Source organism: Cyprinus carpio, chromosome B5 (genome assembly GCF_018340385.1).
Source record: "Cyprinus carpio isolate SPL01 chromosome B5, ASM1834038v1, whole genome shotgun sequence".
NCBI lineage: Eukaryota > Metazoa > Chordata > Actinopteri > Cypriniformes > Cyprinidae > Cyprinus > Cyprinus carpio.
The window spans coordinates 32,290,685-32,318,405 of record NC_056601.1 but is presented as its reverse complement, the minus strand read 5'-3'; the positions used below and the strand labels follow the sequence as shown (position 1 = coordinate 32,318,405).

Here is a 27,721-nt window from a genome sequence, read left to right as displayed (position 1 = left end):
GACATTTACGTAGTCATTTTGCAATTAAATCACAATTTTTTTGGGTGGGGGGGGGTCTTCAGGAATAGATAGATTTTCTTGGAAAGCATTACGTTTGCATGGAAATAAATCATGAGTTTGTAATTATTATCTGACTCCACATGACTGGCGATCTATTCCCCAGTGAAATAAGATAACGTGTAATTTACCAAGGCTTTAAACTTTGCTATTTGAGTCACGTCGCATCTTAATCTTTTGTTGTCTTGGGATTACTCTTATTTTGGACCAAGATGAATTGTCATGTATTTTTTTTTATCAGGAATGAACAATTTTGATTACTTGCTGATCCTCTGTTGGGCTTAAACGTCAGCTTTATGTGGAGAAATGTGTCAACCTGGGCAGAAAAGAAGGAAAGGAGGGTATTTCAGAGCATTAACACAGACACATTGAATATCTAAGAACAGTTGTGTCATGAATCATGATTGCCTGAAACTGATATCAATACAACAACACTCTTCTGGCTTGCTTGTTTGGAAAATGCTCATTTATCAGCCCGAATAATGCTCTCTGTCCAAGATCAAATTTGAGTTTAGGGCAAAAATGAAACCCAAAATGCGGGGTTAAAATGTGGGGTTATGAAATTTCCCTTTAGGCTAATCAAATTCAAATACATCAAAAATCTACTGTAACAATAGACAGTTTAAAGATACAGTCAGACATGTTTTCTAGCACAGCAGATCTGAGACACAGGCATCACTAATAGCCTATCTTAACAAAAAATAACTCAAACTTCTTTGAATGGGCTTAATCTTTAGCTTTCTCAGAAATCTTTTGCTGACATCTAGTGTTTAAAATACGTAGATCTTTCTGTATGCGTCAGATGATGGACGATTATCAAAATGTCATTCGTTGTTTTGATTCTGTTATTTATTGATGGTAAAACACCTCATATTGCAGCTGTTATCGAGCAAAAAAAAAGTATAAAATAAGTTGTAGCCTATGTAACTAAATAAAATCAAGCAACACTTTTTTATTATTAAATGACACTAAAGGCGAAGAACATTTCATAACATTTCTAAATAATTTAATCTCATTTTCCTACAAGTTTAAGATGCTAATTTTGGTCTCAAACAAATAGGCTATTTGAGGTTCGTCAAAACTTAAACTATTACGCCACCGTTAGCCAAACGCCAACTAGGCTGTATTAAAGAAACAAAATATTTCTGATATTTAAATGCAGCCTATATTAAAGCGATAAATTAACGTTTTATATTGTGGACGCACCATTCGATGCTGAAGCACATCCGCCCTCAAGAACGTCTAAATTGCGATTTAAGCTAAGTTCCTATGTTCCTTTTACGGTATTAGTTTCAAAAAAAGTAATCATAATACTGTATAACAGGTTTAATAACTTTTTTCTTATAAAAAAAAAAAAACCCGACAACATTTAAATACAATGAAGTAATACAGAAAAATAAAGTTAAAAGTTTTACACAGATTAAAGTGCAAAAGAACTATAAAGACCAACAGGTATCACTTTACAATAAGATCTCATTAGTTAACCTTAGTTAATGCATTAACATTCACAATAGCTACATTTGCTACAAAAGTTATTAATCTTTGTTAAAAATAAATAAATAAATAAATAAATAAATAAATAAATAAATAAATAAATAAATAAATAAATAAATAGAAGTCTTAGTTCATGTTTGCTCATTAAATAACACAGCTGCAACTTTCGATTTTAACAACATGTTATTAAATATCGGAATACCTAAGATTAATGAATGTTCAGAATAATTTTTCATTGGCAGTTTATGTTAACTAATGAATTAACTAATGTTAACTAATGAAGCCCTAATGTAAAGTGTGAACGAACAATAAAGAATCAAAACACTTTCAAACAATATCTAGGGCATGTTGCGGTCAAGATTAAAATGTGGGAAAAAAAAGTTTGAAAATTAATAGCCTAATCTAAATATTTAAGTATTTGGCACTGTGATAATCACCATGGGAAATCCACAAATCTGAATGGCTGTCTAAATACGTTTTAGAAAGTAGTGCAGCTGCTTTATTTATGGGGTTTCCAGGGTAAAGGCGCCATCTGCTGTCGGAGAGTGAATGTGCTTTCATTCAGCGCATCTCTCACATGTTCCTCCATGTGCTTCTAATGTATGCTTGTTTACATCAGAGCGCACACGCCTTTTTTCAAGCAGCATACATAAGTGTTGTGCATTTTGACCAGTTCATGGGAAAAGTATTCTTAAAATGCATTCCAAATTCTGAATAGTTTGTAATATATAATTATTCACGGTATTTAGAAGTGCCCACGATAACAATATCGTGCATATTCATAACCGTGATATATCGCATTACCGAATACTGGCATATGTCTATGTTATCAAACGAATGATCGCGATTAATGGCATCCAAAATAAAAGTTTTTGTTTACATAATATATGTGTGTGTGTTGTGTATATTTATTATGTATATATAAATAGACACACGTGCATGTAAATATTTAAGAAAAATATGATACGTTTATATATTAAATAGATTTATATATAATTTATATGAATATAAATATATACATGTAAATATTTTCAAAATATGCTGTACGTGTGTCTATATATATATATATATATATATATATATATATATATATATATATATATATATATATATATACATACATTAAAAAAATATACACAGAACACACACATATATTGTACAAACAAAAACATTTATTTTGTATGCGATTAATCGCGATTAACCCTTTGACAGCACCTATATATATAAAATGGTGTGGTATATACTTTTTTGACTGTCTTTTGAGAAAGATTTGTAATTACAAACCTTTAAAATCAATTTAAAGATACACCCAGTGTCTGGCATTGTTTTTATTTAATGAAATCAATAAGTCACATTTTTGATGGCAAAATGACAGGCTTTTAAAACATCAAGGCAGAAAAATTAAGAGATGCATTTTTTTTGCAGACATCCATTAACTTACATGAACAAAAATAAATAAAGAGCTACAGAAGCTATAAAAGAGTCTTTGGGATTCATAACAGTTTGTAGCTAGAAGGAAAAGAGAGGCAGAGACGTTAAAGAGAACCCTCTGATACAAAAGAAAAATCACATCACTTTGTCCTTCCACCACTAGCAGCCTAAAAACTCACAGTGCAAACATTACCTCAGAAGAGAGAGACGTTTACTACGCTACATGACAGCTATTCATCACAACCAATCTTCATCTATAAATTCATCAGTCTAAATACTGTTTCAAAATTAATGGCATTAAAATAAAGAATAATAACTATATAAATACATTTGTCCCTCACCTTTGTCCTTGAAAAGAATAATAGAAAGGAAACCCATCTGACTAAGGACAAGAACTGGTTGTAGAATCATACAGTAAGTGCCATAAAAAGGGCTTGTACATTTGAAAACATACAGTTTGGCGTATAAATATGTTTAGCTGTCATTATTCAGTATGCTTTAAAAGATCAAATGTTGCATGATGGACAAACAACCTCTGAGCTGGGCTTGCCTTCAAATAAATGCATGCTCACTTATGAAATATTATAACATTTATTTAATGTGATTCAACTACATGTTTGAAAACCATTTTTTTATAACACTGAGTGCAGAAGCTAAAAAAAAAAGCTTAACTCTTGCTGTTGGTTTAGGAATTTGGTATATAATGGAAGAAAACACTTTCATCCTCATCTCACCACATAAACAATGTTCCAAGCTAAATGCTGTAGGTTTGGCTCTTTTATTATGTTATAGCTTATTGTTGACTAACTATGATCATTTTAAAGGTTTGAATGGGGCATATATTAATTTTGGCTGCAACTGCAAATGTATTTGTTGCTTCTCAGCTGAGGTCAGTGATGTTGGTGTTCCTGAAATTGTTTATTTTGATGATGTTGTTCTTGGATCACAGATACTGATGGTCACGTTCTGTAGCTGGTGTTTTTGATGTGCTCAGTTGGTGCAGGTGTTGATGTTCTTGCCGTCAGCTGCATCATCAACCAGAGACAGATGGTAGTCTGTGGCCAGAGTGAAATGAGAAATGCATCCCACTAAACCTCGCATGTACTGCCTGTTAGTGTGCAACGCAATCTCCTTCATCCCCCCTGGAAAGTTTGAAATCAAAATCACCAACAGAACTAGACAATTACATGTACAATACATACAGTACCATTCAAAAGTTTTTCAATGTTTTTTTTTTTTTTTTAAGAAGTCTCTTATGCTTACCACAGCTGCATTTATTGGATCAAAAATACAGCAAAAACCGTAATATTCATGAAAAAGTATTACAAGTTAAAATAACATTTTTCTTTTTGAATAGACTTAGAAATGTCATTTATTCCTGATAATGCGAAGCTGAATTTTCAGCATTATTACTCCAGTCTTCAGCATCTCATGATTCTTCAGAAATCATTCTAATATGCTGATTTGCTGCTTAAGAAACATACAAAAAGTTGAAAAGGGGTGTGCTGCTTCATATTTTTATCAAAACTGTAATCAATTTATTTCAGGATTCTGTAATAAGGTTCAAAACATTAGCTTTTTAACATTATAAATGTCTTAACTGTCACTTTTAAACAATTCAATGCATCTTTGCTGAATAAAAGACTTTCAAAATTTCTTTCAATAAAACCACTTCTGGGCCGGGTTTCCCGATAATGATTGATCTTAGCGCTTAAGAGCGTTTTCTACGAGTAATTTTATGAACGTTCGTTATTGTTTCACATGCGTTTCCCAAAAATGCACTTAACGCAGTCGCACGTAGCTGCGCTTTAAGTGCTGCTTCGGAGTCGCTATCCGTTTGTCAAGTGCTGAAATGTCACCTTACAGAATGGCTCGTAATTGTAGGCTACACGCTCGTTTATTGAAATGTTAACCTAATACTGCATTCCAGACAGCTCGAATTATATAATATAATATAATATAATATAATATAATATAATATAATATAATATAATATAATATAATATAATATAATATAATATAATATAATATAATATAATATAATATAATAGGGATATTCTAAAACGCTTAACGTGAAAAACGCTTAACGTGGTTTAATGTAGGATATTAACAGACAAAACTCACAAAGCATCATACTAATAAAGTATACTATCTACAAAAAATAAGATGAGCCCAGAATATGAATGCAACGCGTTTAATAACACGTTAAGCCTTTTCCTTCCATAGACAACCATCATAAGGCTTAACTTGTTATTAAACATGTTGAGATCATATTCAGGGCTCATCTGATTTTTTATTGATAGTATACTTTTATTAGTAATGTTTAGTGAGTTAGGTCTGTCAATATCACTGTCTTAGTACATTAAGCCACGTTAAGCATTTTTCACGTTAAGCGTTTTAGAATGTCCCTTTCATTTATAAATTCAAATTTAACTATAATCACATGAATAAAGCACTTGAATAAAGTTAAAGGTGTAATCTGCCGATTGTCCTGCAGGTGACTGCATAAATCTGTCTTCTTACGATGCACTTAGGGCTTTACGATTACTCCAGAGCACTCGTAGATCTACAATGATTTTCAAGTGCTACTTAAGTTACGATGCTTTTGGGAAACAGACCGTAATATTAAGATCATTCGTAAGATCATTTTTACGAACTTCTTAGGCTTACGAAGCTTTTGGGAAACTCAGCCCTGAATGGTAGTGTTTTTTTTATTCTTACTTTATTTCATACACACTCTTGAATGAACATCTATTGTCATTATCACAGTCTTTATCACATTACATTTAACTTCATAATTGCATTTATTCTTACCAATGTAAAGGTCACCATTGATATTCAGCTGTCTCATCTTTCCAGGAGATCTGCCGGTTTTAGCTCCGTAATCATCAACAGTTAGTTTACCAGACTGTCCATCCCTTTAAACAGAGACAAACCATCTTGACTGTTAAACTGAGAAAACTACAGCCGTTTTAAATGGTGCAAATCGCCTGACATTTGATGTAGTATTTACATTTAAAAAGTTTTCATGCTAAAAAAAAGAAAAGTGTTGGGTTGTTTGGCATTTTTATGAAGTTTTAATTTTGATGGAAAATGTGTTGAATTATGTGCTTCACTCTGTGCCATTTGCCATCACTAAATGTGCCATTAATGACCACAGTGGCAGCTCCGCTACCAAGATTGTAACTGTAGAGAGAAGAAGAGATGTTAGGAGGATCTTTGGATCTGTAAATTGTCTGACATACAGTATAAATCTCAGCATGCAGATGGATATGTTGTTATACCTGAAAATGAGCGCTCCGTCTTGAAGGCCGAGAGACAGGTAGTCACTGTTGGCTCTCATTGGACTGTCCCCCCGCCACAGTAAAAGACCATCTTTAGACGTGCTCTTAAAACGCATGAACATGTTTGTTCTGGAACCTGATACCCTGCAGAGACACGCACCGTTATATTAGCATGTGTGCATGCATGTATGCTCAGAAAAGACAAAAACTTCATATGAAGCATCGATCGAGTTCTTTGGGTAATAGATTTTTAACTTATAAAGACAGGCCTACATTGAGCTCCTAGGTACACACTTTTGATGAAGCCATCTGTTTGGATTATATCAAATTGACTTGATTTAACAGTGGAGTTCAAGGTGGAAAACTACATTACCCATGATGGTGTGCAAAATTCCACCAATCAGAGAGCTGCTGTGAGCAAATTGCACTCTCCACACACTCTCCCATGAAGCACTGCAAATGATGTAATGCACATTTTGCATAAAACTATTGTTTTTATAGCTATAATCAACAACTTTAAATGAATCGTTTTATAGTTCACCATTGTTTTTAATTTGATTGTCATTTGCAGCGCTTCAATGGATTGTAGTTCTTTCCCTCACTAAAACAGTTACACAGATATTCTTTTTTGTCTGATTTTCAAATACTTTTTTATCCAGTTTTTTAATGTTGTGATTCCCCTCATAGCTGGTTGGTTTAGTTCATGTTATATAATGCATTAACAAAGACTTTTTGAAAATCCCTATGAGAAAAATTAATGGAATAAATACTTTTAGAACCAAGGCTGCTGTAAAAGTGTGCAGGGACTAATTGACTCTATTGACTTGAGCGCAGTTAAAGAGTGTAAAAGCAAAAGTACTCTACCTTTTGAGGATATCTCTGTTGTCGTATGTCAGATAGCTGCGTCCAGTGAACTGAGGGATCTCAATAGATTCAGTGACAGCTGATACAGTGAAAGACAAAGGGTGCACAGCTCTGTTACATTCACTAGATGGCAGCACACATCATAAATACACTAAAGCCATTCTTATTAGAGAGCAGACATAAATAAGATTTAGCCTCCAGTACTTACTGTTTAAGCAATAATTCCCACATTCTGCACAGTGAGAGCACAAAACAGAATAAAAGAAGCTTAAGAAAGATTTTGAGGTGTTATGGAAGAAGTCTGCAAAGAATATCAGAGCGACATCTCAGTCTAAAACCAAGCAAAAAATACTACGGAAGGAAAGTTTTCACTTAACGCTCAGTCCCACTCCTGGATATCTGCCTCCCTGCAGAGTGTAGTTTCAACCTTATACTACTAATATGAGAAGCACTATGCAAAGCTTAGTAGTTTGCATTGTTTTCAGTAATACTCATATTGTTTTTGATGGATTTTAATCTAATTTTGTATTTAAAAAGTCAAAGAGGAGTCACAACAGGCATGGAAGATTAAATGTAGTGCAATGCATTCTGAGATACAGTATTATTATAATTATTTATTTATTTTCTTCAGTTTAATTAACTTTTTATAAGTTTTTGTCATTTTTAATGTGCTTTTGTCATTAAAATGACATAAAATAATAAAGTTTATAAATAATAATTTAAATATTAATTATTCAAATACGTCAAATATGTTAATTTCTATATACCTGTAAATAATTTTTATTTTTGCTTTAGTTTTAGTTAAAAACTTTTTTTATTATTTTAGTTAAATAAAAGGCAACATTTCTGTTTTTTTTTTCTATTTCAATTACAAAAGTGATTTTCAGTATTGTAGTAGTTGTAGTCTTCAGTTAACAATAACATATAACATTAATTCATATAGGAAATTTGCATACCTTGAAATAGTAAGAATGGTAGTATGGCAGTATATCATTTGACTTTTGACTTTTGGAATTAAATATTAGCATACTGTATAATGCACATCATATTCTGTATAGTGCTGCATACTCTATTTTTAATGGATAAAGTATGTTTTTCGCATACTGCATATTATGCATTTGGCAATAACTGCATGGGAAGTATGTAAGCTTTCCATCCTAAACTCATCCCTGGATTACGTCTTCAAGTTTGTGTGATTAACATTGGAACTAAACTATGGATGGCAGATCTTCAGGAGCTCCTATGCCTTAGAGTTGTTTGTTTTCTCACCTTTCTGACAGTGTTTCCCATCATACCCAAGCGTACAGTCACAGTCATAACCGTCCCACTTCGGCCTGCATGTTCCTCCATTAGCACACGGGTTCTCTACACAAGGGTGATCTGCGTTCAACACGTTCACCCCAAAAGCCTGACCGGGATTCAGCTCTATAGTGCGGTCATTCAGAGTGATCTGGGTCAGGAGGAAAGAATGAAAATAATAATAATACTACAAACATTAAATCTGCATATGGATCTTGTGCAGTTGTAAATAGTCAGGTGTTGCAGCATAAAATTCAACCACTGCGTTGAACACTAAGCATCTTCAATATCATACTGATTTAAATGCTGTTTGTTAACATTGCTATGTGGGTGTCTATAGTTTCTACAACTCTAGTACCTTCTGCACAGTTCCACTGAAGGGTCTCAGGGCGCCAGCGCTCGTCTTAGTAATATCATAATTAGGAACTCCTCCAATATAGAGAGGAGAACTACATTTTATCTGTGTAAATGCACCCTGGGAGAGAAAGAAAGTGAGAGAGAGAGATTATTATTAATAATTTTGTTGTTATACAATACACTATATACATACAAAATAATAAGAAAGCATGCAGATCCCGTATATTATACATTTACAGATTTTCTTGTCATAAAATGATGTTCAAAAGCCCATATTATATATTCACTCTGTCATTAAAGGAAATTATGTGGACTGAATAAAACGATAAAATGAAAAATATAATAAAATAAAACATCCAGATTTAAAAGTATATAATCAAACTAAATCACTAAGTAAATTAAGTGAAAGATTCAGAATATTTCCTTACACTAATGTTCAAAGGATTGGGGTCAAGTAAATTATTAGTTAATTTTCAACAAACTGATCAAAGGTGACAGTAAAAACATTATTTCAAATAAATTATGTTCTTTTAAACTTTTTATTATTTTTGTCAAAGAATCCTGAAAAATAAAAAAAAAAGTTTCTACAAAAATATAAAGAAGCTCTTTTCAACATTGATAATAACAAAATAATTACAAACAAACATGTTTAGAGCAGCAAATCAGTATATTAGAATGATTTCTGATGGATCATGTGACACTGAAGACTGGCGTAATGATGCTGAAAACTCAGCTTTGCATCACAGGAATTTATTACATTTTAAAATACTGTATATTACAATAGAAAACAGTTGTTTTAAATTTCAACAATGTTTCATAACATTGCAGTTTTTATGGCATTTATGATCCTTGGTGAGTATAAAAATATTCCAATATATTCAAAAATCTTACTGACACCAGTTTCTGTACTGTAGAGTATATGTTTTCAAATAATATGAAACTGTTCACCTCTGCCATGCCTTCCACTGGTCTCTGGTTGTCTACCTGTAAAATGCCATTTTTTGCTGTACGCGAGACACGCAACTCGTGCCACACGTCCGTAGCGACGGCCTCTTCACTCCTGACAACAGAAGCAGTGATATAGTTTCTGATCCTTACAAAATATTTAACAGCTGATTCACAGTCATCTACCAAAATGGAAAGAAACTCAAAGGTTTTGGACTTCACTACACACTCCACCTGATAACTGTGGCACCCGAGCCGCAGTCGAAGCGAAACTCCACATATCCGCCCACCAGGCTGATTGACAGGAAGTCACGACTGGCCGCATCATCGGTGTAGAGCAGCGTGCCGTCGGGATTGGTCGGCTGGAAGGTCATCTCGAACTCCATGAAGGACAGGTAGTTGTGGGAGGGCTGAGGCCAGGGGGCGCTGGCGTACGAGTACATGCTCTCATTAAACTGGGGTAGAGACAACAGGAAACCTGAAACGAGAGGTGTTAGACACAGAATTCAGAAATATGAAGTCAGGTAATGACACACTAAGTAACTGGCTGTGTTTGGTGGTTCACATTCATTTTGGAACCTGAAAACAACTGTGCAATTACTTCTTTCTGACCTAAAATTTTGACAGGCAACTGCAGATTGTATTTATTAGTACTACTACTACACTGTTATTACACTGTCATTGTTTTTGAGCGTTAAATGCTGTGTGTTATGTCTTGTAAGACATATGTTTATGTTTTTGCACTGTGGTGTTTTGGAGACACTGTGACACTTATCACTTCACTTGTCAGCCGCGCCACAAGGATACGTTTTTTATGTGTATTTACATTTTGGTTTGAAAGAAAACAGCGCATCAGCACAGCGCCGCTGACACAGAAGATTTGCCAAAATGGCGCTACGCTGATTTGGAGAGACACAGAGGAGAGGAATTGTTGAATAAAGTCGTTATTTTTGTTTTTTTCGTGTACAAAAAGTATTCTTGTCGCTTTTATAATGTTATGGTTGAATCAATAGCCCCTTTCACACTGCACGTCGGACCCAGCAAATTGCCGGAACATTGCCGGGTCGACTTCTGTGTGAAAGCAAACACGTCCCGGGATTGATTCCGGGATTGAACCCGGGTCGGGGACCTAGTAACATTGCCGGGTTCAGTCCCGGAACGAGCTCTGTGTGAACAAAAGCCAGAACTAATGCTGTGTCGTAGTGATGACGCGCGTTATCGCGCGACTCTTTTAGCGTGTTCTGAAGGCAGATCAACGTTCGCGACGAAACAAATATGCACAAACTGTAACGAAGCAGAGGTTAGTAAGTTCCTTACTTTCCGCGCTGAAGCTGAGATCGTTCACCAGCTTCAGTGAAAGTTAACGTGCCTTATGTTTTCGACTCGTACATTACACGTCACACCCTGATATCACGTGTCTTTACGGGACCTTTACGGGTTGTGTGTGAACGCAAAGTGCAAAATCTAGCGACCCGGGTACAAATGCCGGGACACATTACCCGTGTATTTGCCGGAATCGCAGTGTGAAAGGGGCTAATGATGGCAGATGGACTATTCTGATGATGCTTTTCATTCTTTCCTGGACCTTGACACTGTTTTTTATTTGGCAGTCTATGGGACAGTCTCAAGCCTCCCGGTTTTCATCCAAAATATCTCAAATTGTGTTCCGAAGATGAAACAAAGCTTTTACGAGTTTGGGGGTAAGTGATTAATGACAAAATTTTCATTTTGGGATGGAGTATCCCTTTAATTGTATTAAATGTGCACTTGAAATTTGACTTTAAAAGTATTTTTGATTTTTTTTAAACTGTACTTGAAGATAATATCATGTTATTTGGTTAAATAAAACGCCACTTTTATTAATAAAATAAAAAGGCCACTTTTAAACTGTGTTTCTTAACTTAAGCACAGTTGGAAAAGTCTACTTTGTAATAATCTCAAATTAAATGTTTTACTTTAAAATTCATTTTGAATCAGTGTTTTAAGCAAAATTTTGTCATGCTTTAAAGAAGAACCTATTTTGATGTCTTATGACATACATCATACACATTTAAAAGTACTTTATTATAATTTTAACTGTAGTGTGCGATTTGATATTAAATTTAAAGTAAATATATTTTTAATGTTCTAAATTTCCAATTCACCATTAAAAATTAAAAATGTATTTAAATACATGATATTCAAGTTGCAGAAATAACATTAATGTATGTTTAAGTTTAAGTAAGATTTTATTAAGCAGCATGACTGTTTTCAGCATTGATAATAATAAGAAATGTTTTCGAGCATCAAATCAGCATATTATTAAGATTTCTGTAATTATAAAATTACATTTAAAGATGTACTTAAATCCTACTGTAATGGGTTAAAAATAAAATAAAATAAAAACATTCTTAAGCATAAATTTCAATGAGATTGAGAACACTTTTTCATTTAATTGTCAATAACATGCCACTTAAGTGTCCGGAAAAAAAAAACCAAAAAATGCAGAAAGTTTTGTTTGAGGGGTTGGTTTAGGGATAGGGTTAGAGGATAGTAAGTACTGTTTGTACAGTATGAAAACCATTATGCCTATGGAATTTCCCCAAAAAAACATGCAACCAGTATGTGTGTGTGTGTACAGGTTTTTCTACACTGGTGGGGACTTAAACCTGAATACACACCAACTCATGGGGACTCGTGTCATGCTGAACACCTAAATTGGGGTCCCCATGGGTACAAAAGCTTATAAATCATACAGAATTAATTTTTTGGAGATTGTAAAAATGCAGAAAGTTTTCTGTGAGGGTGTGTGTGTGTGTGTGTGTGTGTGTGTGTGTGTGTGTGTGTGTGTGTGTGTGTGTGTGTGTGTGTGTGTGTGTGTGTGTGTGTGTGTGAAAGAGAAAGAGAATACAAGCAAATGCCAGAATGTGTGACTCACTCTCCTCACAGAGGAAGCCCTTATAGCCGAGAGGACACAGGCAGATGAAGCTGTCCGCACGGTTGGCAAAGCAGATTCCTCCATTAGCACAGGTGACCTTCTCACACACACTGTTGCTGCACTCCCCTGAAACTCACAGACGAGAAGATGCTTTGAACACATACAGTGATTCCAACATGATGTGGACATTTAAAAATGTCTGAATATCAATGTATTAGATCACTGTTCAACAATTCGGGGGCAGTAATAATTAATGTTTTTAAAAGAAGTCTAATTATGCATTAATTTGATCAAAACCAAAGGAATATTGTGAAATATTATTACAACTGAAAATAATTGTTTTGTATTTTAATATATTTTAAAATGTAATTTATTCCTGTGATGCAGAGCTGAATTTCCAGTCTCCAGTGTCACATGATCCTTCAGAAATCATTCAGAAACATTTGCTATGATTATCAAGGTTGAATATTGGATAATGTTTTGTTTTTCAAGAATCAGAATTTATTAGTATTTACTTGAAAAATTATTTCTGAAAATTTGAAAGTATTTACTGCCACTTAAAAAAATCTGACCCAAACTTCACAGTTCTCTGATGTCAGTTCATGATCACATGATATGTATGTAAACAAATACAAATATTAAATTTTTTAGTAAGTGCTTTATTTTATATTTATTATGTATTTGGTCACTCGTAGTTATGGGGTTTGTCAAACTAACCGATGTCTGCTCCGCTCAGTGCATTTCCTTTAGGCCAGGGTCGGATGTCAATGGCTTTACTGTTGACAATCAGACTCTGCATGCAGCCCTGAAAGCCACGATTGGTGCCCACCGCCCTCACCAGCCAATAGGCATTTGGAGCTCCGCCCAAAAATAAAGGCGTGCGGAACGTTATTTTAGTGTACTGACCCTAAAAGAGAGAAAGAACAGAGGTTGTTAGATGCATTTCAGAAAACGTATAGTTCCAGCCCTGGATGCTGATTGGTCAGTAAGTCACATGACACAAAACCAGCCACAACACCAAACAAAAAAATTTATAATTTGTGCTGTGTTTGTGTATGAAAGCATGTGTACCTGAGAACGGCCTGACACCGGTGTGTCATTGTCTAATCTCAGCCAGCCATTCATGCCGTCTCTAAATATTGTGACCCTGTGCCACTGTCCAATCACAATGGAGCTGTCACTTACAATCTGAGCTGCACCTGTACCGCAGTTAAACCTGTGCACATAAAATTCAAGATCAATTACTAATAATCACAAATAAATTTAATTTCACTGAGAAAAACAAAAAACAAATTAATCAATATTTTTCAATAAGATAATTGAAACTGGAAATAGCTCCAATTACACTGAAGCCAAAAAATGTTATAGGTGAAACAATGAAAAATTATAGTTTTAAGTTAAATAATAATAATTAATAAATAATTATAAATGGAAAAACCAATCATAAATAGTCTAAGAAAGAAAAAAAAATGCAAATATTATGTATCATATAAAGGCTGTGTAAATATTATGTATGTAGTATAAGTCAAAAAAAAATTTGTCAGAATAATTTTTTTTTGTTTTTGTATTTGCATAAATATATATCTGTAAGTATGTGGGAATGTATATTCATGAGGGAAAAACAATCCAATATGCAAATATTACTAAACACGCACACATATATACTGTACATTTTTAGCTAATTTTCACCTTAGATGTGCTCTGTATTTTATATATAAATACAGAGCACATCCAAGGTGAAAATTAGCTACAAAACAGAGTTTGAGTGGAATCAGCATGAGGTGAATTAACAGCAGAAAATTGTGGAGATTAAACTGTTTGAAAGAACTGTATTTAAAATCGGAGATACCTGTAGTGTAGCTTTCCCCGTACGAGGGCCAGGGAGGTGAAATCTCCTCTACCGTGTTCATTCTCTCCACAATACAACAGCAATCCATCCTCAGCCTCAGCCTGAGAGGTCAAAGCAGTGATTCATAAGCGTCTGACCTCAAAAACCTCTCGAACGCATCAAAGTCTGCCTGTACAGTATATGTGATTACCTTAAACTCCAGGCTGATCTGGAAGCTCTGGTAAGAGTTTTTAAGAGGTTCAAACGTCATGTGGGAGTAGCCGTAGAACTTTGGGAAATTGACCGTCAGACCTGTAAGACACAAAGCTAAGCGGTTACAGTACTTCCTGTGACACTTGTTTTTTCAGTCTTAGATTTGTAAATGCACACATCCTCCATATACTGTGTGTTTCAGTCTCGAGAGCCATAATATAAATATTCAAACAAATCTGAAGTGGACAGACTAATGACTTCTCTTTGGAAACAGATACAATATATTTAGGATCAGGTAAGTTTGGAACAAATGGAAGACATTTGGGGCCTACAGGCTATATGAAAGAATATATAACATACATGTATATTATTTGGCCATTACCCAAGCTGCTGTTTTGACACATTTAGAATGAGTTCAGCTCACTAGAATAGTGAGATTTCATGCAATTGCAATTTTCAGCACAACATATATTGCATTTAAAAAATATTGAAACTGATATGCAATGCTGTGAAAGACTTAGAACAATAAAGCAATATCTTGTCTGTGGAGCCAACTTGATTTAGAATGTTATTGTACTCGCTCTGAAAAGGTTAGACTTAGCGAGGAGTGCCAGGGGAATAGACAACAGCACATGAAACCTCCACACTCAAAGATTACACACTCCCAAGAGACCTCAGAGAAGACACGAGAGAGAGATGGAGGAAGAAATGAAATGAAAAAGGAAAAGAGACACAAATTCTTCATCCATCTGAGAGAGAGACTGAGATTACTGAATCAAACTAAACTTCAAAAAACATCTGGTTTTATCATGTCTACTAAGAAAAGAGATGAAATAGCCTATTTCACCACGAAAGGTCTGTAAAACATCAATGATTTGTTCTAAATGATTATTTATCTTTTTTTTAATATCACATAAAATATACTATTTTTCAGAAAAAAGTTGTCATAGGTTACCACATCTGTCTCTCTGACCGCCTTAGATCGTCTAAACAGCAGAAAAGAGTCAGAGTTCGTACTTTTTTTAAGCCAGTCCACAAACCAGCCTATTAGAAACAGCCTCTGCATGTTCATTTTGCATGTTTTAGTGGGTGGGGTTTTGGTGAAGGGACGTGGTCTAATTCAGTGGCATCATTCAAAGGGATAGTTCACTTAAAAATGAAACAGATTTAGAACAAGGTGCGGGTGAATCAATCATGGCCATTTCATTTTTATGAACTTTCTCTTTGAGTCTGGTAGAAGTTAGCAACATGGTAAAATCACTTACGGCAAAGTGTTTGTGTTGCGTAATCTAACATAAATATAATATGCCGGCCAAACCTGTGGAATAATTACATTATTTTAATGTTCTTAAAGTCTATTATTCTCACCAAGGCTGTATTTATTTGATCAAAAAATACAGTAAAAATACAGTAATATTGTTAAATATTATTGTAATTTAAAATAACTTTTTTCAATTTGAAGGCAATTTATTCCTGTGATGCAAAGCTGAATTTGTAGCATTATAACTCCAGTCTTCAGTGTCACATGATCATAATGAAAAGTGAAAACAGTTGTGCTGCTTTATATTTTTGTGGATACCATGATACACTACCATTCGAAAGTATAAGTTAAATTTGTTTAAATAGACAATAACTTGACAATTAAATGACAGTGAATAAAATTTATTACATAACAAAAAAATTGATATTTCAATGAATGCTATTCATAGAATATGGAATAAAAAAAAACTGCTTTCTACATTGATAACAAGAATCAGTAACTGAGCACATAATAACTGTAAATCATCATATTAGAATGATTTCTGAAGGATCATGTGACACTGAAGACTGGAGTAATGATGCTGAAAATTCAGCTTTGATCACAGGAATAAATTACATTTTTAAAAATAGAAAACAACTCTTTTAAATTACAATAATATTCCACAATATTATTGTTGTTACTGTATTTGAAGCCTTGGTGAGCAGAAGTGATTATCTAAAAAACATTTTAAAAATCTTAATTGCTCCAAACTTTTGGCTGGCAGTTAATATTAAACATCAAATATTGACTCTCATTGTTAACAAACTCACCTTCTGAGCAGAAGTCTCCCTGGCGACCGAGGTTGCAGTGACATCGAGAGCCTCCAGTGTCGTAATCGTTGATGCAGAAGCTGTCGGGAGGGCAGACCGTCTCGTCACATGGTACATCATAGACCCGGGGTCTTTCCCCTTTCCACGGCGTCACTGACGGACTGGGAGAAGGAACTACAGGAGGAGGCGTGGTGGGGGCGGAGCCTGTCAGTATAACAGGTGTGGTGGTTGTCCTGGAGGCGGAGCTAGTGGGTGTTGTTGATGTGGTCCATGCTGCCGCTGCTGTTGGAGTGATGCTGATATTTTGGGAAACAGGTGTACGTATCCTATAAATAACATTTCCGTTACTGGGAGTCCCGGCGCGGGAGCGAAGCTGAGACCGTCTGCCGCTTTTCTTACTGCTAGTTAATGACTTTATCTGCAACAAAAGTACAGATGAATGCCAGAAAGATTAAATAACAACACATTCTTTGTAAAAAAAAAAAAAAAAAAAGCTGTTTCGAGTTTTTCAAGTTCTCTCTTTTTTCTGTGACTTCTGTGCCTTTTTCAATTTTAGGTGTCTTTAACAACATAAAAGATGGCTCACCTCCTCAATGAAGACATCATAATCCGAGTCATCGATTTCAAACCCGTCCTCATCTTTACTGTCAGAGTTTGAGATGTAGACATCATAGTCTCCACTGCCTGTATCTGCTGAACCTGTTTTTTTTTATAAAGCAGTGTATATTTCAGTCATTTCACCTCATACCAAGTACAGTAAGCAGGAAAAATATTATCATGATTTCATGCACAAAACACCTGTGTGAATAGGAAAAGGTGAACTGAACTGGAATGACAAGAGTAACTTACTGAACTGCATTTCAAAAGCTTCAACATACTGTAGGTCATGCATTCAGAGGAAAAACAGTCCTCCACCCAAGTGTTGTTAATAAACTAAAACTTAATTTTCATTAATCGAAATAAAAGCTGAAATAAAATAAAAATAACTTTAAAAAATAAATAAATAACTTTAAAAAACTTAAATGAAAAGGAGAAATATTGCCTTAGCAACTATCCAAAATAAAATAAGTACTAAAATGACTAAATGTAATACTGAAATAAAAAATAAATTAATGCTATATAGAAATATAAAAAAGTAGTACAAACAAAATTACTAAAATTAAAATGAAAACCAAAAATATGAAAATAAAAGCTCATTACTAATAAATGCTATAATAGTGTATAAATAATACTAAAATAACAACAAAAGCTTTTTTTAATACGAAATATACCAACTAAATGCAAATTTCTATATTTCAGAATATTTTTTAAATTTGCATGTTTCTTTTGGAAATGCATTTCAATTCTTCTTCTTAACATTTGATTTCAAATTTCAATTCTGCATTTCGTTTTGAAACCTCAATTCAAATTCAGGTATAATTTAATTTGCATGCTCAGTTCAGTTCCCAAAACAGGGACTAAATTGTAACAAATGTTGCAATTACTCTTTGTTTTGATGCACTTATACATTTTAGAACTGACCAAAATTTGTACCTAAAAGTAACACATGAAGTGGTCAGTGGTTGTCTAAATCCAGTTGTTTTTGGGTGGGTCCGATTGGTTGGATGCCTAGACCAACAAAACTAAAGCAGCAAATTCTTGTTTGGGGGGTCTCTGTTTTTAATCTGTCTGCAGGAGGCTTGGGGGTGGGTAATTGTGTGACAAAGAGGAGCATCTTCCTCAGAATGAACAGGCTTTAAGATGCTTAATTTAATTAATCTGGTCTTTCCAGCCACCATGCATGCAAAAAAAAACCTGTGAGGAGCATCCAAACTATAACGATCACAACATAAACCATGCAAACCACACACTTAAGTATAGTCATTTAGACCCTTTTATCCAAAGTAACACAATGGTGAACCAGTAATCTACTCAGACATGAGGGTCTCATAAGTTCCTGTCCTGACCGCACTGTAACTCACCGAGAGTGCGCACGGGGTTGTTGATGGCACTGGGAGGGCTGATCCCGTGTGCGTTCACGGCTCTGACGACAAACTGGTACTCCGTCTCAGGAATCAGACCCTTGAGCACCATAGAGTTCGACTCTACTGGCTCTCTGATGTACATCCACTCAGTGTCCATCTCCGGTCTGCAACACACACTTGTAACACTAAAACTCTACTAGATTTTTTTTTTTTTTTTTTTTTAAGAAAATATGAAGACAAATTTGCAATGATTTTGCTAGGGTCCAGCCAAAGTTTGTAGGCAGATTTAAATTCTCAACTTGATTGAGATAAAGTTGAATTGAAACAGAATAAAATATTGAATGAAAATCTTACACTTTAAAACTTATACAAAAATGAGAAAAGTTACATGAGCATCTACATTTTACTTCAGTTTGTTGCCAAGGCAACATTTTTTTATTATAAAAAATACATAATATTTTTAATTATTATTTATTTATTACGAAATAGAAATATTAAAAAAAAATATATATATATATATAAAATAAAAATCTTACACCTTAAAACTTAACAATGAGAAGTGTTGCATTGGCAACTAACTAACTAACTATTATTCATTTATTTATTTAGAAACTTAACAGAAAAATGAAGAATATAAATGATAATAAAAATAACTAAATCCCAAACACAAAACAAAAATAAAACTAAAATGAAAACTGAAATAACTGAAAAAGCTATTAAATAATGTAAATAATAATAAAATAGCACCCTGGGCCTCTGGTTGACAAAAGTTAAGTTGATAAATATGATTAAATATATACATGCAAATTTCATTTTCATATACATTCATATACTTTTCTTTGAATATCTTTAAAATTTGAGTGTTTCTTTTGTTTATATTTGTTATTTTGGTGTTTATTTCTTTGCATTCAAATTCAGGAAAATTAGACGCTTAAACCAGTTGAGCATTAGTAACAACGCGTGCTTTAAACTCCATATATCAAAATGGAAACATTCTAGTTTGCAAGCAGCAAATGCACTGAACACTGAGAAAGAATTGATAGTGCCATTAAACACATCTGCAGTTCTGTGTTGTTCATGTTAAAAAGAGGCTAAATTGCGGCGATTATGTGAAAGGTTGTTAATCTGAGAAGCAGACGGTCTCTGGGGGGAGTGGGTCTAATCTGCACGAGGACACAGTCCGACAATCATGTTGCATAATTATCCATGAGGATTACAAACATGCTAATTTCACACCCAAATGCACATATACTTAACACAAATGCACAGAAGGATACCAGTAAAATGTCTGGACACACTTCAGTGTATTTATTCTTTTTTTTTCTTAATTATTTTATTTTAGCATTATATTTTCTGTTTTCACTTTAATTGTAGTTACAGTTTTGGAAATTGTGTGGTTTTTTTCTGTCATTTTAATAAGTCTTTGGGTTTAATTTAAATTTGTTTATATACTTTTTTATTTATTAGTAATAGTATATAACGTAAATGAGAAATGTTGCCTTGACAACTAGCTGAAATTGTTTTTGAAAATTATTTTATATTTTATTTTAGTTCAGTTAACATTTATTTTATATCAAGTAACTTTTTTTTATGATTTTAGTTTTAATTACAGTTAAGTATAAGAACTGAGCTGTGCACTTTAGGTCAGTGAAAAGCTTCTGTTCAATGACAAGAAATAGAGTAAAACAGACAATATATGGATTTGTTAAGACTACTACAATATTTAATATTTTAATATATTTGTTTTTATTGAATATATAAATGTTCATATGTAATTTTTTTGCAATTAATTATGTAATCAATTAATCAATTGTAATTAATCAACTAACTGGCCTTAAGAAAGACCATTAGATCTAAAGATTTATGTAATGATAAATACAAATAATTATAAATAAATAGGAATTATGTCAACTGATTCATGAATTTCTTTACAAAGCTAATAATTTAATTTAATTTAATTTAATTTAATTTAATTTAATTTAATTTAATTTAATTTAATTTAATTTAATTTAATTTAATTTAATTTAATTTAATTTTTAGACAAGAAGAAAACAAACGCTTAACATTCAGTATATGGATATAATGGTTTTAAAAGGATAACAAGTACTAAGTGATTAGAGCTAGAACCTAGATGAAGCAGCAGCTCGAATATAAGAACGTTTTCAGTTCAATTCTCATATACTGCCATTTTCATCATTTCATATAGTTTTCATGATTTTACTATTATTTTAAAATGTGATAATAAAGAAAGAGGAACAGCAATCATCAGTCATTTTGCAAGAATTCAGACGGTTGTGTGATGTGGCTCAGTAGTTTGATGTGTGTGCTCGACTGTGTGCTGAACTGGTCTGAATGGGTTAGTTGTGTTCTAGAACAGTAACTACCACAGAAATGCATTAGTTTCATGAGTCATGCGGACATACATGGCCCAACAGGGTAAAGATCACACGCAGAAACATCAGTCAAAGCCAACAAATGCACTGAAAAACTTGCAGAAATCTCATTCTTTGAAAGTTAATGAATGAAGATTAACACAATGTGACTTTGTCCCTGAAGTCGACTGAAAATGTTTCTCACATGGAAAAGCTATTTTTAAATCTTGATCTTTCTTTCTATATCTATCTATCTATCTATCTATCTATCTATCTATCTATCTATCTATCTATCTATCTATCTGTTTATTATTTGATCAATTACCTGATATACGCCACAAGGAAGTATAGCACAGGTGCACTTCCTTCACTCTCTCCATGCTGCCATGACAATGCCAGTTCTGTGTCTGACACTGGGACCACTTTAGGCTGGGTCGGAGGTGCAGGAGGCATGCACTTTTCTGCAAAATAAGAGAAAAATGTCCTGTACATTGATTATTTCTGTTACTTAAGAAACCAGATGAGCTAAACGCACAGTAATGCTGATCAAAATGCATGTTTTGGGGTTTGTCTGCTCACCAAGAGAGCCAGTGCTGATGTCCCGGGGCATGCTGGGTCGGCCCTCGCCTGCCCAGCCGTACGCCCCCACACTGACACGGTACAGTGTGGCCACCTTCAGGTTCCCGATCACCACATCCTAACAGACACACGGGAACAGCTTAGCATCCAAGACAGCACCATATGGCATTACCAGAAAAAACAGATACTGAACATCCACTCACAAAGCTGGCCTGGCCATCAAACTGTCCCTGTAAGAGGAAACAAATTTCTGCTGAAGGCAAATTGTTCATTTCAACTGTGGTAAAGTTACACTGAAGCCTCGCAATCACTATACTCTGACAACTCATATGTATTATTTATTATTATTTATGCATATACACACAAACACACACATTTATATTATACAACAATTCATTAATAATAATAATAATAATAACAATAATAATCTTAAAGCAATGGGACATACAGTTGTGAGCATTTCCAAACTCAATGGGACTTCCAGGGCAACAGCATTGCTAGTCGGACGATTATTCCTCATCTCCGTGTAAAACACCTGGTCAATAAAATAAATAAATGGCCCAACATTGTCAAATCATTCTTGCAGTTACATCTTTACTGCACTAGTGTGGAAATTTGAGCAAAAATAAAAGAGGCTTGTAATTTTATCCCATAAGCAACCATAACAGCATTAAGATGTAATAAACACAGATACTCTTAGTAAGCTAACAGCAACCAGAGATGGAGACACCTCCAAATGTCTCTACAAATAGGATAAAGGGGGAAAACCCAAAGCACTTCACTTCTTCACACAAGTACAGTAGGTCAATTAGTAAACACTTCTGTCTGTAATTAAAGGAGAAGTGTGTCATTTCTGCGCCACTAGTGGCACTGAATGGAACATCAGTATGACTGATGGTGAGCTCATATAAATATGAATGGAAAAATCACAACACTCAATATGGTGGCTATAATCCTGCCTTCACAAAGTTGTTTACTCAAGAACCATCCCTGGATTATTATAGTTAACTTAACTAAATATAAAAAAAAAAGTAACTCGTAACATGTGTCATTATCATTTAGTTTAACTTGATGTACTAAAATAACTGAAAAAAAAGCATAAAAATTATACAGCCATTTTTAAAATAAAATCTAAAAATTGAGAATATTAACACAAAATTAACACTAATAACGGACCGATTTTGGAGGGGGGGGGGGATAAGTGAGCAGCAGTGTCTCTGTTATTTAGTTATCACTGTCATATGATAAACACTGGGAATCAAACAATCAGTATGTTATGCAATTAGCAGAGAGACACCAATTTATTTATTTTTAATAGTTAAAGCACAATTTAAAAAGATGGAAGGATTTGTACCTTGTATCCCGTGATAGTGCTGACGTGTCTACGGGGCATTTTCCACCGGACACTGAATGCAGTGCAGTTCACCGTCTCCAGCTGAATGTCCAGCGGTGGACTTAACCTCTCTGACCGCAACAACAGGAAACAAAATCAACATTTTAGCATTCATTTCTTTATGTACAGTAAATTCTTAGGAATAAAGGTCCTTTCTTGGAATCTTCATGAAGAATCTTTAACATCCATAGAACCTTTCTATTGGACAAAAAGTTCTTTAGATTGTAAAGAGTTTCTTTAGAATATTAAAATGTTATTCACACAGAGAAAAAAAAAGTTTTTTTTGAACCTAAAATGGTTCTTATATGGCACTCTATGCATAATATTGCCTTCTCCAATGAAAAGGCATCTGGTCTGAATCAGGAGAGAAATATGCACAGACAAGCTTTTCTCACTGGAGGAAGTGTTATTATGGATTAGGGACTGATATTTTAGCCAGAAGTGGCGGTCTAAAGTTAAAATGCATTAAGGATGGATTTGTTTCTTACAAACGTGCAGCTTTTTGCTTTATGAGAAGTTAAATGATGGACTGGAGTAGTGTGGATTACTTGTGGATTATTGTGATGTTTTTATCAGCTGTTTAGACTCTCATTCTGACGGCACCTATTCATCGCAAAGGATCAAGTAATGTAATGCCACATTTCCCCAAATCTGAAGAAACAAACTAATCTCTACGGCCTGAGGTTGAATACATTTTCGGCTTATTTTCATTTTTGGATGAATATTCCTATTTGAAAGGTCATGACAAGAAAGAACAAAATAAAGAAACATCTAAACAAAACCAGACTGATTTTAGATGCATTTCAGATGATGCGTGTGGACAAGGTCATTCCTAAAATCTCTCTCTCAGAGTAAAAAGTTGATGCCTACAGCGCTGATGGACAGTTCAGTGTGTGTGAATGTCGCTGCAGCTCTCGTCACAGGAAGAAAACAACACAATCATCCTTCCTGATGGCCAGTGAAACATGCAGCCACTGCTACTGAAAGTTCAAACACATAACTTGCTCTTATATTGGCTTCATTTACCAACAAACGAATATGGCACCTATGGTTTCCATTTCGTTAGCCCACCATCATCTCATCCCGACACATTCATAAAGCTTGCATTAAAGATGGATTTTTTCCAAACACACCTCTCTCTCCTTTCATATCATTTGCTTTATCTCAAAATAAACACACATCAAAACATTCACTATATAGTCATTAGAGATATCAAGTAATTTGACTGAGTATGACTAATACACTCTTTGATGATGTACGTTCCATGTGATCTTGCGAGTTGCAGATTTTTTTGTTGTGCAATGAATATGACACTTTCTGAAAATAAACCAACAAACCAATCTGAACTGAAACTAATTTGAAAACATGCAAACAAAGCACGTTATAGAGCTTAAAAATCAAAACAGGCTGAACTATAAGTCAAACACAGCAATAAATGAATGTGAAATAATGATCTCAAATACACAGAGTCCTAGCAAATGTAACAGACTAACATGGAAAGCGATTTGGGGATGATGTTAAATAATGAGCCTTTCACAAGTGAGCAATTAATATATTAAAGTTTCATGTTGCATTATTTAGTGACGCAACGTTGAGGAAATAGTCATTTTAATTTTTCAAAGAGGTAATATATATATGAGCAAATGATTCAGAAAGAGGTGGTAAAAATCAAAGTTGCAATTACTTCTGGATCATACATCACACTAAAAACAGAAGGTGAAGTTGAAAGCATTGCACTGACTCGATATTTCATGCAACATTTGTTGCTACACATTTTTGAAAATGCAGTAGCTCAATTAATATTTTACTCTATGCATACTAGAAAATTTCAACAGTGTGCACAATACTTATTTACTGCATTTTCTGAACAGCCCATGATTTACAGCTTTTAGTTGCTAACCAGAAGCAGCTTCTACTATGGAGAGAGATATTCTTTTTTTATATATATATATATATTGTTTTGTCAACTTTGAGCAGCACACAAGCATAGAAGGACCCAAAGCTAACAGACACAAATTAAAGCCACAATACACCAGATTTGATTTGACAGCATCTTTAATTTGAGAGCAACCCAGAAAGATGTAGATATCATTAAAGTATGGATTTTTAAGCAACCGAAAACTGAGTAACAAAATTGCAATTGATGTTTAAGTGTGTGTGACGGTAAGAAAACTTTTAAAAGAGCCTTCAGACCAAAAATATCTAATTTTCATTAACAACTCTGAGTCAATACAAACTAAAGCGAAAAGGCTCCAGGCAAATATCTTTTCCAACAGATGATGCAATCAAACTTAAGGAAATTACATTTACCCCGACCAACTTCTAATAGTCCAGCAAGTACCACTTTTGCACTTTCAATCCTTCCACTTTCATAAAAGAAAGAGGTTAGGCAGTTACCTCAAGATCTAACATGAAATGTTGACTGACCCTGTGCTCTGGCCCAAACCTGTCTATGCTAACAGTTTCAAGTGTACATGTGACTACTATAAGCTTGAATTTGTTAGTCTTCCAATAAATCAAGACCACCAAAGTAAATCTAGTTCCCAGTTCCTTGGCTAAACCACTAAAAAGCACATTAAGGTTAAGTATTCCCATATACCCAAGGGTACCAGAGGGACAAGCACCAATTTGCAGCATTTCATCTGAAGTGTCAGTTATCAGAGGGCTTGTTTATCTGAAATGACTGATGGTTTTCATTACTCTAAACTGTTGGCCATGGGCATTGGGCATGAGATCGTCCAGAGGGTATATGGACGTGCCATACAGCGCTGACCCTGCCATATGACTGCGACCCCAGATGTCTTTGTGACAAATCACCTGTACATCCATCCATCGGAGTAGCCTAAAAATTCATCCTGCATGCATCAAGTGGATTATGGCACTTATAGAGAGGCTCCAAAAGGTATTTAGAAACCAAATGCATGCTTAACAATGTGTGAATGTCATTACATTATAGGTTAGGTTAAAAAAAAACATATAAATATAAATGATTGATTTTAAAGATGGATATGGCAAACACACTTCTGAATATGATAAAGAAATGACTTCATGCGTCACACACAAATCAGCTGTTTAAACACACTGAGCACAAGTTAAGATGAAAAAATGTTACTCAGTTTGCCATTTTATATATAATGCAATTACATTCAGACATGTTCATGTGTGTCTAGTTTGTTGAGGTCACTGTATGCATTCCCAAATAATTAGAATTTAAAAAGACGACTAAATTTTAACAAAAAGACACTCACCTGACTTGCGTGCACTAGTCTTTCTTGCGCAAAGCGCGAAATTACACATCCACACCAATGCAAGAAGCACCATCACTCTCTCCTGGAGGCGCATTTTCAATCCTTTATGATTCTGAGATTCCGATCTGAGTTTCAAATGCAGTTATTCCTCATTTTAAACTCCTTAAGAACAGAAAACGGCGTTTTTTCGATCCAGACTGTTGCAGGTCTTTGTATGGACGGTGAAGCCGGTCTGATGCGATTACTGTCTGCAGCAGATCAGACACGCTCCTCATGCGCGGCCCCACAGGAGCCCCGACACCCGCGATCAACTCTGGAGAACTTCAGCATCCACGGAGCGCCACAGCAGCCGTCCAAAGCCCGCGAATCGGCCTCAGACTTAAAGTTTCTTCTTATTTGAGAGCGTTTTTGAGCGAAGCGGTGAGAAGAGCAGGCAGAGACACTCGGAGTTAAGAGGATAAAGGTCTAATCTACACAGATGGGGACTTGAGCTCGCTTCAGTAACTCTGACCAATATAGCAACACTGGAGACTGCGCGATGAAAGTTTGAGAGGTAGAGGAGGGAGATGCACGGGCATTCTTAATATGCCTACTTCTTGGCGGGTATTAAATGTGAAGAACCAGATTTTACGACTAAATTACTTATAGACCTTATTATTTTTTGACAGGAATGAAAACGAGGCTGTGATGGACTGTTGTTCAGCAGACGAGAAAAAACTCTATAGACACAAGTTGAGAAATTTGATTTTGAAATGACGTGATTGAAGATCTTTATACAACAGAAATTGCAAGTCTATCCCTCACAGCCTCGATTTTATCCGCGTTACATTCAAAATGGTACAGTATAACCAGATTAGGGTCTATTATGGGCTAATTAGATAGATAGATAGATAGATAGACAGACAGACAGATAGATAGACAGATAGATAGATAGATAGATAGATAGATAGATAGATAGATAGATAGATAGATAGATAGATAGATAGATAGATACTAATTTCCCCCTTTTTCTACAGCTGTCCTGTCCTTTTCATGTCTTCTCTTCTTTGAGTTCTCCTTGAGGATATGAGGAATCTCCAGCTCTATTCTACCGGAAATTGAGGAATTCATAAGCTGTCAGATTCAAAGCAATCTTTTCTTTCATAAAATTGAATGTTTGCATGAAAAAAAAAAAAAATCATCACTGCATTGTTTTCCCAAGGCTGATCAAAGGAGATCTGAATTAAGATTGATGATTAACCAGCCTAATTAGTGACAACATTCAGTGTAATCACATAGATTTGAATTCATAGCAATTTGGAAGAAAATGGGCTTCAAATTCCCCAAAATTAAATCAAGACGAGTCTAAAACAGACACACACACACACAAACTTTGAGATTGATTCATCACTCCAGAAAAACCCCAA

The 27,721-nt window shown here is 34.5% G+C and overlaps 1 protein-coding gene across 1 annotated transcript; it reads right to left on the bottom strand.

Annotated features, from left to right (window-relative positions):
- Positions 1 to 2,862: 2,862 nt before the first annotated feature.
- LOC109103569 (pikachurin) lies at positions 2,863 to 26,897 on the bottom strand. The gene is made up of 24 exons (XM_042723170.1): positions 26,316 to 26,897; positions 23,029 to 23,138; positions 22,123 to 22,209; positions 21,878 to 21,904; positions 21,675 to 21,792; positions 21,421 to 21,556; positions 18,721 to 18,887; positions 17,346 to 17,458; positions 16,760 to 17,177; positions 14,688 to 14,788; positions 14,498 to 14,598; positions 13,720 to 13,864; positions 13,366 to 13,555; positions 12,649 to 12,774; positions 9,966 to 10,209; positions 9,735 to 9,846; positions 8,788 to 8,904; positions 8,400 to 8,580; positions 7,339 to 7,362; positions 7,131 to 7,209; positions 6,267 to 6,410; positions 6,088 to 6,168; positions 5,797 to 5,903; positions 2,863 to 4,124 (listed from the first exon to the last, which is right to left on the bottom strand). Exons 1-24 carry the CDS (start codon positions 26,407 to 26,409, stop codon positions 3,973 to 3,975), a joined length of 3,174 nt encoding a protein of 1,057 aa, XP_042579104.1. The 5' UTR covers positions 26,410 to 26,897; the 3' UTR covers positions 2,863 to 3,972.
- Between the last annotated feature and the right edge of the window lie 824 nt (positions 26,898 to 27,721).

Bases quoted from the DNA above. Each gene is read 5' to 3' on its own strand.
- LOC109103569 (XM_042723170.1), bottom strand. From the start codon at position 26,409: ATGCGCCTCCAGGAGAGAGTGATGGTGCTTCTTGCATTGGTGTGGATG. The intron at 13,865-14,497 runs GTATCTCCGATT...TTATGTGCACAG, and splicing joins CGGGGAAAGCTACACTACAG to GTTTAACTGCGGTACAGGTG. The intron at 6,169-6,266 runs GTATAACAACAT...TTCTCTCTACAG, and splicing joins GACGGAGCGCTCATTTTCAG to TTACAATCTTGGTAGCGGAG.